We start from the raw sequence: 13,145 nt of genomic DNA on the forward strand, positions 1-13,145 counted from the left end.
TCCCTGCCAATGTCGGGAGTGGGTAAGATGTCAGACTCAGAGAGCAAGATGTTGTGGCTGGAGATTGCTGAAGCGGTGGCATAGTGGTATTATCACTGGACTAGTAACGCAGAGACCCAGGGTATTTCTCTGGGGACATGGGTTCGAATCCCACCACAGCAGAAGATGGAATTTGGATTTAATTAATACATCTGGAATTAAAAGCTAGTCTAATGATGGCCATGAAACCATTGTCGATTGTTGTAAAAACCGATCTGGTTCACTAATGTCCTTTAGGGAAGGAAATTTGCTGTCCTTACCTGGTCTGGCCTACATGTAACTCCAGACCCACAGCAATGTGCTTAATTCTTACATGCCCTCTGAAATGGCCTAGCAAGCCACTCAGTTGTACCTAACCGCTACAAAGTCAATAAAAAGGAATGAAACTGGACGGACCACCTGGCATCGACCTAGGCACCGGAAACGACAACGGCAAACCCAGCCCCGTCGACCCTGCAAAGTTCTCCTTACTAACATCTGGGGGCTTGTGCCAAAGAGAGCTGTCCAGCAGACTAGTCAAGCAACAGCTGACATAGTCATACTCACGGAATCATACCTGACAGACAATGTCCCAGACACTGCCATCACCATCCCCGGGTATGCCCTGTCCCACCGGCAGGACAGACCCATCAGAGGTGGTGGCACAGTGGTATACAGTAGGGAGGGAGTTGCCCTGTGAGTCCTCAACATCGACTCCGGACCCCATGAAGTCTCATGGCATCAGGTCAAACATGGGCAAGGAAACCTCCTGCTGATTACCACCTACCGCCTTCCCTCAGCTGATGACTCAGTACTCCTCCATGTTGAACATCACTTGGAGGAAGCACAGAGGGTGGCAAGGGCACAAAATGTACTCTGGGTGGGGGACTTCAATGTCCATCACCAAGAGTGGCTCGGTAGCACCACTACTGACCGGGCTGGCCGAGCCCTAAAGGACATAGCTGCTAGACTGGGTCTGCGGCAGGTGGTGGGGGAACCAACAAGAGGGAAAAACATACTTGACCTCGTCCTCACCAATCTGCCTGCCGCAGCTGCTTCTGTCCATGACTGTATTGGTAGGAGTGACCACCGCACATTCCTTGTGGAGACAAAGTCCCGCCTTCACATTGAGGATACCGTCCATCATGTTGTGTGGCACTATCACCGTGCTAAATGGGATAGATTTCGAACAGATCTAGCAATGCAAAACTGGGCATCCATGAGGCGGTGTGGGCCGTCAGCAGCAGCAGAATTGTACTCAACCACAATCTGTAACCTCATGGCACGGCATATCCCCCATTCTACCATTACCATCAAGCCAGGAGACCAACCCTGGTTCAATGAAGAATGCAGGAGGGCATGCCAGGAGCAGCAACAGGCATACCTCAAAATGAGGTGTCAATCTGGTGAAGCTACAACCCAGGACCACTTGCATGCCAAACTGCGTAAGCAGCATGCAATAGACAGAGCTAAGCGATCCCATAATCAACGGATCAAATCTAAGCTCTGCAGTCCTGCCACATCCAGCCTTGAATGGTGGTGGACAATGAAACAACTAACTGGAGGAGGTGGCTCCACAAATATCCCCATCGTTAATGATGGGGGAGCCCAGCACATCAATGCGAAAGATAAGGCTGAAGCATTTGCAACAATCTTCAGCCAGAAGTGCCGGGTTGATGATCCATCTCGGCCTCCTCCTGAAGTCCCCAGCATCACAGATGCAAGACTTCAGCCAATTCAATTCACTCTGCATGATATCAAGAAACGACTGAAGGCACTGGATACTGCAAAAGCTATGGGCCCTAACAATATTCCGGCAATAGTACTGAAGACCCGTGCTCCAGAACTTGCCGTGCCCCTAGCCAAGCTGTTCCAGTACAGCTACAACACTGGCATCTACCCTGCAATGTGGAAAATTGCCCAGCTATGTTCTGTACACAAAAAGCAGGACAAGTCTAACCCGGCCAATTATCGCCCCATCAGCCTACTCTCAATCATCAGTAAAGTGATGGAAGATGTCATCAACAGTGCCATCAAGCGGCACTTGCTTAGCAATAACCTGCTCAGTGATGTTCAGTTTGGGTTCCGCCAGGGCCACTCAGCTCCTGACCTCATTACAGCCTTGGTTCAAACAGGGACAAAAGAGCTGAACTCAAGAGGTGAGGTGCCCTTGACATCAAGGCAGCATTTGACCGAGTATGGCATCAAGGAGCCCTAGCAAAACTGAGGTCAATGGGAATCAAGGGGAAAACCCTCCGCTGGCTGGAGTCATACCTAGTGCAAAGGAAGATGGTTGTGGTTGTTGGAGGTCAATCATCTGAGCTCCAGGACATCACTGCAGGAGTTCCTCAGGGTAGTGTCCTTGGCCCAACCATCTTCAGCTGCTTCATCAATGACCTTCCTTCAATCAAAAGGTCAGAAGTGGGGATATTCGCTGATGATTGCACAATGTTCAGCACCATTCGTGACTCCTCAGATACTGAAGCAGTCCGTGTAGAAATGCAGCAAGACCTGGACAATATCCAGGCTTGGGCTGATAAGTGGAAAGTACCATTCACGCCACACAAGTGCCAGGCAATGACCATCTCCATCTCCAACAAGAGAGAATCTAACCATCCATCTCCCCTTGACATTCAACGGCATTACCATCGCTGAATCCCCCACTATCAATGTTCTAGGGGCTACCATTGACCAGAAACTGAACTGGAGTAGCCATATAAATACCGTGGCTACAAGAGCAGGTCACAGGCTAGGAATCCTGAGGCGAGTAACTCACCTCCTGACTCCCCAAAGCCTGTCCACCATCTAAAAGGCACAAGTCAGGTGTGTGATGGAATACTCTCCACTTGCCTGGATGGGTGCAGCTCCAACAACACTCAAGAAGCTTGACACCATCCAGGACAAAGCAGCCCGCTTGATTGGCACCCCATCTGCAAACATTCACTCCCTCCACAACCGACGCACAGTGGCAGCAGCGTGTACCATCCACAAGATGCACTGCAGCAATGCACCAAGGCTCCTTAGGCAGCACCTTCCAAACCCGCGACCTCTACCAACTAGAAGGACAAGGGCAGCAAATACATGGGAACACCACCACCTGCAAGTTCTCCTCCAAGTCACACACCATCCTGACTTGGAACTATATCACCATTCCTTCACTGTCGCTGGGTCAAAATCATGGAACTCCCTTCCTAACAGCACTGTGGGTATATCTACCCCAAATGGACTGCAGCGGTTCAAGAAGGCAGCTCACCACCACCTTCTCAAGCAAATTAGGGATGGGCAATAAATGCTGGCCTGGCCAGTGATGCCTACATCCCATGAATGAATAAAAAAGGTTAGCAGCAGTAACGTGATGCCATGCTCCTGGATAGTGTTCGAAATGGTTTAATGACCTAATCAGGGCAGAAAAGATGAGTGGCATGGCACATTCAACTGTGTGTGTCTGTGTCTGTCACCCCACCCCCCTCACTCTGCCTTCCCAAGTCTACTCCTGAACATCACTCCTCACACCAACTTACCTTGCAGGCGCACCCATCCACACATCCCCATCTGTCCAGCCACCATCATGATACCATCATAATGTAATATCAGACCTCTCCTTCATAGTTACTCTCAACAAACGTTCATCCAACTGTTTGATGAATTCCATTACCATTACTTACAGTTCTCTTCTTTCCCTCCTTACAGGACAGCACAGAAACCAAAGAGAGGAAGATAACCGTAGATGGCCCTCCAACCACCTCCATACTGACAGCTGCAGAGGAGGTGGCCCTAGAAATAACCCGAGTCTCAGTGCGCCTGGCCATTGCAGATGGAAAGATAGGGGCACCTCCCAGCTAACGGGTGACAAAATTAAATGTCACACAGCCACATGGCATACAACACTCACTCACGTTGACCTGATGTCAGCAGCCAGTGAAATATGATTACGTGCACAATGCCGACTTGACACCTTCTTACCTTGACAGTTCCAATTCATGTCTTTAACCTCCCATAAGCCCATCAAGTGGTCCGCAGGAGGTGGTGCAGGAGGACAAAGACTTCTCAGAGGAGGTCACTCACTCTGAGAATACAATGTCACAAGACTCATGCAGACCATGCACCAGCTCAGATATACACATTTTGGTGGGACCGGTAAGACAGATAGCTGTGTTTTCATTTGGTGTTTCTCACATCATGACTGAGAAACAGCAAATGATGGAGACAGGAGCAGTAGTGCAGAGTCCATGTTTGATGGTTGTGGGGAGGGGTGGGGGGAGGCGTGGCCTGCAGGATCTCCAAGTTTTCCTCAGCTGGCAGCTGATGCTGAACCTTTGGGCTGTCGACAAAGTGGATAATTCTGGAACAGTAGCAAAAAAAAAGATACTGGCAGGCTTTCCAGCCATACCATGCATGCTTGCAGAGAGACTGGAGGAGTCTGTCTCAAGTATGAGTGGCACAATGTCGCAGGCCTTTGCGATGTCTTCGTCCAAGGAAAGAATGGCCACCTGCATGATGCATCAAATGTGACAAATCAATAGAGTGCATTCTCGCCCTCATCAATGGGTTGCACAATCTGAATGTCACAGAACTGATCAAAAACCTAGCCTTGGCCCTTCAGCACCCCACTGGTGTGCAGCAAAGTGCTCTATAGTTCATTGCTAGTAGGGAAGGGCAATGGGTGGGCCACGAGAGGGAAGAGGTGAGGGGACAAACAAGTGAAGACTCTGTTCAAAGCACTTCCACTTTTCACTCATTGATCCCCTCCCCCTACCCCCAGTCAGTACTCCGCATTGTATCGGTGTCCCAATAGCCAAGTTTGCCCCTGCACAGGAGATATTGGGACATTCTTTGGTGGGGTCCTCATGGGCTGCAAAACCCAAAGAACATCAGCCAAGAGCATCTCAGCAGTCAGAGCAAGTTTCTAAACTACCTGCTTCATTCTCTGCAGAAGTCACGGAGGTTTCACTACATAGGAGCAGCAGAAAAGGGTAAAGCAAAGACTGGTAATTAAACAGGAGTGTCTTCCACAATGTTATATTGTTAAGTTTCTGTCTAGTTTTTGAGTCACTTAAGAATTATTTGTTTGCACCACTTTCCCATCTTGTCCATTTTTGTCTTGTGTCTGTTAAGTAACCTTTCCACTTGAAGTGAATGGTAAGACAGGACCTGAAGCCAAGCTATGGGATACTTTATTGACTGTAATATAGCTGACAGATGGATGCATAGGTGCTAACTAAATCTTGCCATAATGAGGGAATTCCAAGTAATAGCATGCGCCACTGCTGATGCCATGACACCAGTGATTATGCAACAGATGAAAAGTGGAGACTAAACGTAAAGAAAGCAAACTCTCAGAACAAGTACTGTGAGCAAATGTTTTTCATTTAGGCAAGGAAGCAGGTGCAAAGTGGCTTATAGGGATTTTTTGCCCCTCCATTGCCACTGTGCTCTCACCTTGTTTTCACTGGTGAGTTCAAGGATGCCCGAGAGACCTGTACACCCACAGTTAAAGTTGAAAACCCTTGTTAAGAGTTAATTAATAGCTATTTTAATGTATTTAAATTGTTAATCTGCCTCTCCCAAGGGGATTTCTCAAGTGCGGCCAAACACACTGCAGTTGAATGTGGAAGTCGGGGTACTGGGGCCGGCTTCCTAATGTGCTATTTCAGTGCTTTTAACAACACAACCACTTCTACGTCCACTCACTCTTCGAAGTTAAAATGCCCCCATTTGTGTCCAACTTCATAAGACATAAAGAATGTTGTAGGGAACCACCAATCTAATGAGATTAAGAAAATTAAAGTAATTAATGTTAATAAAGAAAAAGTACTGGAGAAATTAATGGGACTAAAAGCCAAAAAAAAAACCCTTGGACCTGATGGCTTATTCCTTAGGGTTTTAAAAAAAGTGGCTGCAGAGATAGTGGATGTGTTGGTTTTGATCTTCCAGAATTCCCTAAATTCTAGGATGGTCCCTGTGGATTGGAATGGCAAATTTAATCCAGCTGTTCAAGAAAGGAGGGAGAGAAAACATAGGGAACTGTAGGCCAGTCAGCCTGACATTAGTAGTAGGGAAAATGCTCAAAACTATTAATTGTATCAGGGCGCTTGGAAAATGACAATATGACTCAGCATAGTCAACACTGTTTTATGAAAGGGAAAGATTGTCTGACAAATCTATTAGAGTTTTCTTGAGGGTGTAACTGATGTGTTAGGCAAGTGGGAATGAGTGGATGTAGTTTTTTTGGATTTTCAAAAGGCATTCGATAAGGTGCCACAAAATAGGTTGTTTCACAAGATTCAGGCAATTAATTAAAATAGTACAAAAATGGTACTGGATAGTGAAGCATCAAAAGGTTGAAGATTACTGCAAGACTGCATTGTTAAATGTAACTGAGGGCCAAACATCCATAGGTTATTTTAAAAAGTGCAAAGCTTCCTGCATAAATGATTTTGCCAAAACCTGTAAAATTGCATAAATTGCAATTGCTAAATCAAAAATAATCATTTTAATTTTAAAAATCCCAATGTAATCGTACAAAGGTTATTTTGGGCTTACAAAAATAAAGAATACAAATAAAATACAGGTGAAATAATTTACAATACAGTGAATGCCTGTTCAGTTGAATGATTAACTTTTAACACTGGAAAAATTTTCAGCCAAAAACACAATATAAATAAAAGCACTGTATTTTGACAATAATGGAACTTGGAAGACCAATGCCTATACCAGTTTGCATCTTAATAATGAAAAAAGTTAAAACGATTAGTACTGTGTGAAAGAAACATTCTGAGTAGCAATCAGAACACTGCTCGGCACAGTTAAGGTTGGAGATAACAGATTACTCATCTTTTTAATAATCAAAATGTAGTCAAAGTGCAAAATCTTAAAAGGAAATATGAACAATCTTAAAGCATTCTACTAGAAATGTAAAGTTTAAACTAGTAAATTTACTCTTAAAAAATAAATGAAATGAATGGAAAAAGTGATTTTTGGTAAAATTAAAAAGGTAGTTAGATTATGAACCCAGTAATCATTCACCATCCCCTCATTGATTTCTGCATAGAAAATTGACAGTGTCTGCTTCATCCTGTCCCCAGCTAGTTTCATATCCATTGGAGTTCCTGCTGGAAGTTATGGGTGATGTCATAAATCCAGTGGGCATATTAAAAAGATAGGCAAAGGGTAGAAAATATGTTATCCCATAGAAACACCTGGTGCAAGGAACACTTGTTCATCCCTGGTGTCCAAAATCGCTAGGGTAACGGAGGGAGGAATTAAACTTTAAAATATAGAGTGTTGGTGCAATTGCTTGCAGTGATCAATTGTACAGGGTAGATTAGATTCAACAACTTTTATTTATTTATTTTTTAAAACAGTGAATCCCAGATGATAAAGTACATTTATTTATTTATGCTGAATGCCTGCTATTATGGATGAGCTGCATATTATTGATATAACACTCATCCTTCACTGCTTGAACCGTGTGAAATATTAGCTAGGCGCAAGTAACATTATCCTCCCTTTCTGAAAAAAAAAGAACTTTGAATACTTACGTAGCTTTACATTCTCTGACTTGAAGCAATCTGATTTATTTGGTTGAACAAGAGGAGCAAATGAAACAGCCAATATGTTTTTGGTTTCCCATGTGTTTTGTCCTGTGCGTATTATCTGAGTAAGCTGCAGAGAAGGATGGCACTGGATAAGTGATGCAATGTCTTCTACAGAATGTTGTATTTTGTACAAAATACATTTTTCACAGTATACTGGTTCATAAACAGAGGCACACTCTAATCCCATTTAGGACATAGCAAATAAAAGTACTTTGCTATCTACTGCTATTATAAACATGCAAGTAATGCCTATTATTAAACTCCAATTTTTTTTTTCATCAGGAGCCTATGAATGCAGAGCCAGTCTTTGGCAATTTAAGACTATTTAAGCAGTAGGAGTTTTGAACTCTGCAACATACAAATGCCTACCCCTAAGTAAGTCATTTCTATTTATGGACTGTCTAAATCTCAAACTCAATGGACTGCGTTTGGGTATGGACAGTTGCATTAATGAAAAGGTCATGAAAACTAAATGAATGAGGACATTAAAAAAAAAACTAAGAAATGCTCTCAGGCAGGATATGAGGCAGGAGCAGTTGCATCATTAGTTCCCATTAAAGAATCCGAAATATAGATTACAAATGTTATACAATGCTTATTTCTACATTTATAGATCATTTTTATGTTTATATCAATGCTTAGGTAATGGACAATTCTTTTCACTTTGATACACTAATTGAATCAAGCACTCTAATGTAAAGTAATAAAAACAGAAAGTGCTGGAAATACACAAGTCTGGCACTATCCGTGGAGAGAGAAACAGAGTTAACGTTTCAGGTCTGTGACCTTTCATCAGAACTGGCAATGGTTAGGAGGGGTGGGAGGGAACAACAAAAGGGAAGGTCTGTGACAGGGTGGTGGGCAGGAGAGAAATGAAAAAGACGTCATGGAACAAAAGGCAAAGGGAGTAGTAACAGCCGTAGTAAAAGACAAAGCATTTGTCCAGAGAGAGTGTTAATGGCAGAATAATGAACAGCTCTCTCCGAAAGCAAAAAAATGAAAAACAAGGTTAATACTGGCACATGGTAAAAATCAAATCAAAATGGCAGTCATAGTCTGCAGTTGTTGAACTCAATGTTGACTCCAGAGGGCTGTAGAGAGCTTAATTAGATGATGAGGTGCTGTTCCTCAAGCTTGCGTTGAGTTTCACTGAAACACTGCAGCAGGCAGAGGATAGAAATGTGGCGTGACAGCAGGGTAGTGAAATAAAATGGCAAGCAACCGGAAGCTCGGGGTTATGCTTGCAGACTGGGATAAAGTACAGGCATGGGCCTAATCTGACAAATCCTATTTCATCAATGTGATTTTCCTCCTACCAATACAGTTACTAAATCAGTGATCTAGGCAAGATGGTCTGAAAGTTTAATACTAATTAGTGTTAAATTATAGGCAAGCTTATCCAGTAGATATATATCAATTAGGAACTAAATTGAGACTGCCCAAACTTATTTTAGGTGGAAGCATTCACATTTGTAAACTCTGGATTCAATTTGAACCTAGGCCCAAGATGAGAGCGAGATGTGTAAATAAACAAACACGTTCATCAGTAACATCATTCCTCATTTGATGTGAATTACAATATAATTTTCATACCTTTCCAGTGAATGAAAAAATTAGCCAATACAGTGCTTTTCTAATGTATTCCCCTAAGGCTCCACACTTAACAGCATTCAGTCAGAAAACTGGCAAAAACTTCTTCGGATAAATTAAAGTTTGAAGTAGCTTGGAATCAGAATAGTTCTGAGCAAAGAGCAACAAGGAACAAACTTCATTTTGTATTCTGGGAAAACTTCACTTTTCAAGGAAAGAAATTTGACATGGCATAATAATGCAGACTCAAAAAATGAATGATAAATGGGGAGCTGGAGGAAGAAAAAAGAAAAAAGCAAGATGAGAAGATGGAAGGCTATTTGGGGCCATAATGAGCCCATATTGAAAAATCTAGGCTGTCAAGTACTAAAACTACACATAATACCCTATTTTGCACAGAAAGTTCATTTGAACTGAAGCACTATTCCTACAGCCTCACCTCTGTGAAGTTTCACTGGCAGTAAGAAACAGTATATCCAGAGAACCTACATTTTCCATGAGAATTCCTTTCTCCCACTGCTTAAATAAGTTAGTAATTGGCAAAGACTCTCACTCTACATGATTCACAATTGCATCTCAACATAACAATCACTTTGATTACCTGTGGGCCAACATATTCTGTCAGAGACATCCAAAACTAAAAGATTAGCAGATTTACTAACTAAAACAAGCTAAAAATCAATCAAAAGAAATTTGGGAAAGAAAGGTCCCGTCGTGCAAAGAAAATTCAGTCTGCACACATATGCAGCAATTAAAAAATACAAGACAAACAGCTTCAAAAGAAATTTTATAACTCTCAGCAAAGGCTTATCCCTGTGAGAAAGAAAGATTCTGTCAGAAGGATGCATCATCCGTGGCTAAATAAGGAAGTTCAGGATACTATCAGATTGAAAGGAACATTGTACAAATCTGCAAAGATTCGTGGTAGGTCAGAAAATTGGACAGATTTTAAGAACCAGCAATGAATGACGAAAAGAAAAGAGGGAGAAAGCACAGTATGAAAGAAAACTAGCTAGTAATATAAAAACAGATAGTAAGAGTTTCTACATGTATTTAAACAGGAAAAGAGTAACTAAAGGTAGGGTTGGTCCTCTAGAGTGTGCGTCTGGGGAATTGATAATGGAAAACAAGGAAATGGCAGAGGCGTTGAACAGATATTTTGTGTCTGTTTTCATTGTAGAAGACTTAGAAATCTTCTCAAAGACACTCGAAAATCAAGATATGAAAGGGAGGGAGGAACTTAAAACAATCACCATCACCAGGGAAAAGGTGTTGGGAAAACTATTAGACCTAAAGGCTGACAAATCCCCAGGACCAGATGGCCTGCATCATAGGGTCTTAAAAAAATTGTCTGAAGAGATATCAGAGGCTTTGGTTATAATCTTCCAAAATTCCTTAGATTTTGGAAGGGTCCCAGCGAATTGGAAAATATTGAACGTAACCACCCTTATTAAAGAAAGAAGGGAGGCAGAAAGCAGGAAACTATAGGCCAGTTAGCCTTATATCTGTCATAGAGAAATTGCTATTAAGGAGATTATAGCAAGATACTTAAATCATAATGGGATCAAACAGAGTCAACATGGTTCTGTGAAAGGGAAATCGTGTTTAACTAATTTATTAGAGTTTTTCGAGGAAGTAACTAGCAAGGTGGGTAAAAGGGGAACCTGTAGATGTGGTATACTTGGATTTCCAAAAGGCATTTGAGAAGGTGCCACATCAAAGGTTACTACACAAGAGCACATGGTGTAGGGAGTAACATATTAGTATGGATAAAGGACTGGTTAGCTAACACGAAACAGAGAGTAGAAATAAATGGGTCTTTTTCGGGTTGGCAAACTGTAACTAATAGAGTGCCACAGGGATAAGTGCTGGGACCTCAACCATTTACAATCTGTATCAATGACTTGGATGAAGGGACAGAATGTATGGTTGCTAAATTTGCCAATGACACCAAGATAGGAAGGAAAGTAAAAACAAGAAATGCTGGAAATACTCAGCAGGTCTGGCAGCATCTGTGGAGAGAGAAGCAGCGTTAACATTTCAGGTCAGTGGCCCTTCATCAGAAATGTTTACCCACAGTGCCTGATATTCAGTTGCAATGCAGTCAGCAGCCAATACTGCCTGTTTTGTGGCACCGTCAGAGATGAATTTCTACATAGACTTTTTCATGGTAGGTAACATCAGCAAGCTACTGTTGACAACAGGGGGATAAGGGACTGTAGAAGCATTATGGACCAAGGCCCTTACACACTATGCATTTGAAACAAGGAATAAGTTAGGAAAGAGAACAGCTCAAGGCGACAGTTTGCAAAATACTTCTGTACTTTCAGTTGAGGGATGTTAGCACTGGGAAACAGAACACTTCCCAATTCTGCCATGCCATTAGAAATGGGCTTATGGGTGCTAAAACTCATTTTACACATGATCCTTGCTAAGGCAACTTTCATTTATGGAATAATAAATTGTTGAAGATTGCATTAAAGGGCAACATCACCTGATCTTCCATAGGCATAACAAGAATTCCACCAACTTTCAGAAAGATTTTCATGTAATTCTCATGATCCTTTTGGACTCCAGCTCCACAATAAACACGGTCATACTGAAGACTGTCTGCCAAAACATCTAAGCAGTTCCCAACCACAAAGACTGGCTCACAGAATTCAAACCTAGAATTTAAAAATAATTAAAAACAAAATGATGAAAAAGTTACGATGCTTGTGGTAAATGAATATAAGCACACCATTAAATCATATGTACATACGAATTAGGAGGAGCAGTAGGCCACTTGGCCCTTCAAGCCTGCTCCGCCATTCAAGAAGTTCATGGCTGAACTGATTACTCCACATTTCCACCTAGCCCCGCTAACCTTCCAACCCCCTTGCTCATCAAGAATCTATCTACCTCTACCTTAAAAATATTCAGACTCTGCTCCCACTGCCTTTTGAGGAAGAGAATTCCAAAGACTCACGACCCTCAGAGAAAAAAATTCTCCTCATCTCTGTCTTAAATGGGCAACCCCTTATTTTTTAAACAGTGACCCCTAGTTCTAGATTCTTCCACAGGGGAAACGTCCTTTCCACATTCACCCAGTCAAGATCCCTCAGGATCTTATATGTTTCAATCAAGCTGTGTCTTACTCTTCTAAATTCCAGCAGATACAAGCCTAGCCTGTTCAATCTTTCCTCGTAAGACAGCCCACCCATTCCAGGTATTAGTCTGGTAAACCTTCTCTGTACTGCCTCCAACGTATTTACATCCTTCCTTAATTAAAAAAAGAGCAGTACTGTACACAGTGCTCCAGATGTGGTCTCACCAATGCCCTCTACAGCTGAAGCAAAATCTCCCTACTTTTATATTCAATTCCCCTCTCAATAAACGATAACATTCTATTAGCTTTCCTAATTACATGTTGTACCTGCATACTAACCTTTTGCAATTCATGTATTAGGGCACCCATATCCATCTGCATCTCAGAGCTCTGCAATCTCTCACTATTTTACATAATATGCTTCTTTTTTATTCTTCTTGCCAAATGGACAATTTCACACTTTCCTACATTATACTCCATTTGTCAGGTCTTTGCCCACTGACCTAATCTATCAATATCCCTTTGTAGATCCCTTATCCTCCTCTTCACAAGCTACTATCTTTATGTCATCAGCAAATTTAGCAACCATATCTTCGGTCCCTTCATCCAAGTAATTTATATAAATTGTAAAAAGTGGAGGCCCCAGCATAGATCCCTATAGCACACCACTCATTACATCTTGACAACAAGAAAATGACCCATTTATGCCTACTCTCTGTTTCGTATTAGCTAGCCAATCTTCTATCCATGCCAATATATTACCCCTTAAACCATCAGCTTTTACTTTCTGCAATAACCTTTGATCAGGCACCTTATCAAATGCCTTCTGGAAATCTAAGTACAATACATCC

The 13,145-nt window shown here is 42.2% G+C and overlaps 1 protein-coding gene across 6 annotated transcripts in view; it reads right to left on the bottom strand.

Moving 5' to 3' along the window:
- pcmtd1 (protein-L-isoaspartate (D-aspartate) O-methyltransferase domain containing 1) overlaps positions 1-13,145 on the bottom strand; it is a 99,217-nt gene that overhangs the window by 12,767 nt on the left and 73,305 nt on the right. For all 6 annotated transcript variants that reach the window (XM_068031817.1, XM_068031822.1, XM_068031823.1 and 3 more), the window contains 2 exons: positions 11,701-11,872; positions 7,560-7,683 (listed from right to left, as the gene is read on the bottom strand). In XM_068031817.1, the coding sequence (XP_067887918.1) occupies positions 7,560-7,683; positions 11,701-11,872 (296 nt within the window). The remainder of the gene's footprint in view (positions 1-7,559; positions 7,684-11,700; positions 11,873-13,145) is intronic.

Source organism: Heterodontus francisci, chromosome 5 (genome assembly GCF_036365525.1).
Source record: "Heterodontus francisci isolate sHetFra1 chromosome 5, sHetFra1.hap1, whole genome shotgun sequence".
Classification (NCBI taxonomy): domain Eukaryota; kingdom Metazoa; phylum Chordata; class Chondrichthyes; order Heterodontiformes; family Heterodontidae; genus Heterodontus; species Heterodontus francisci.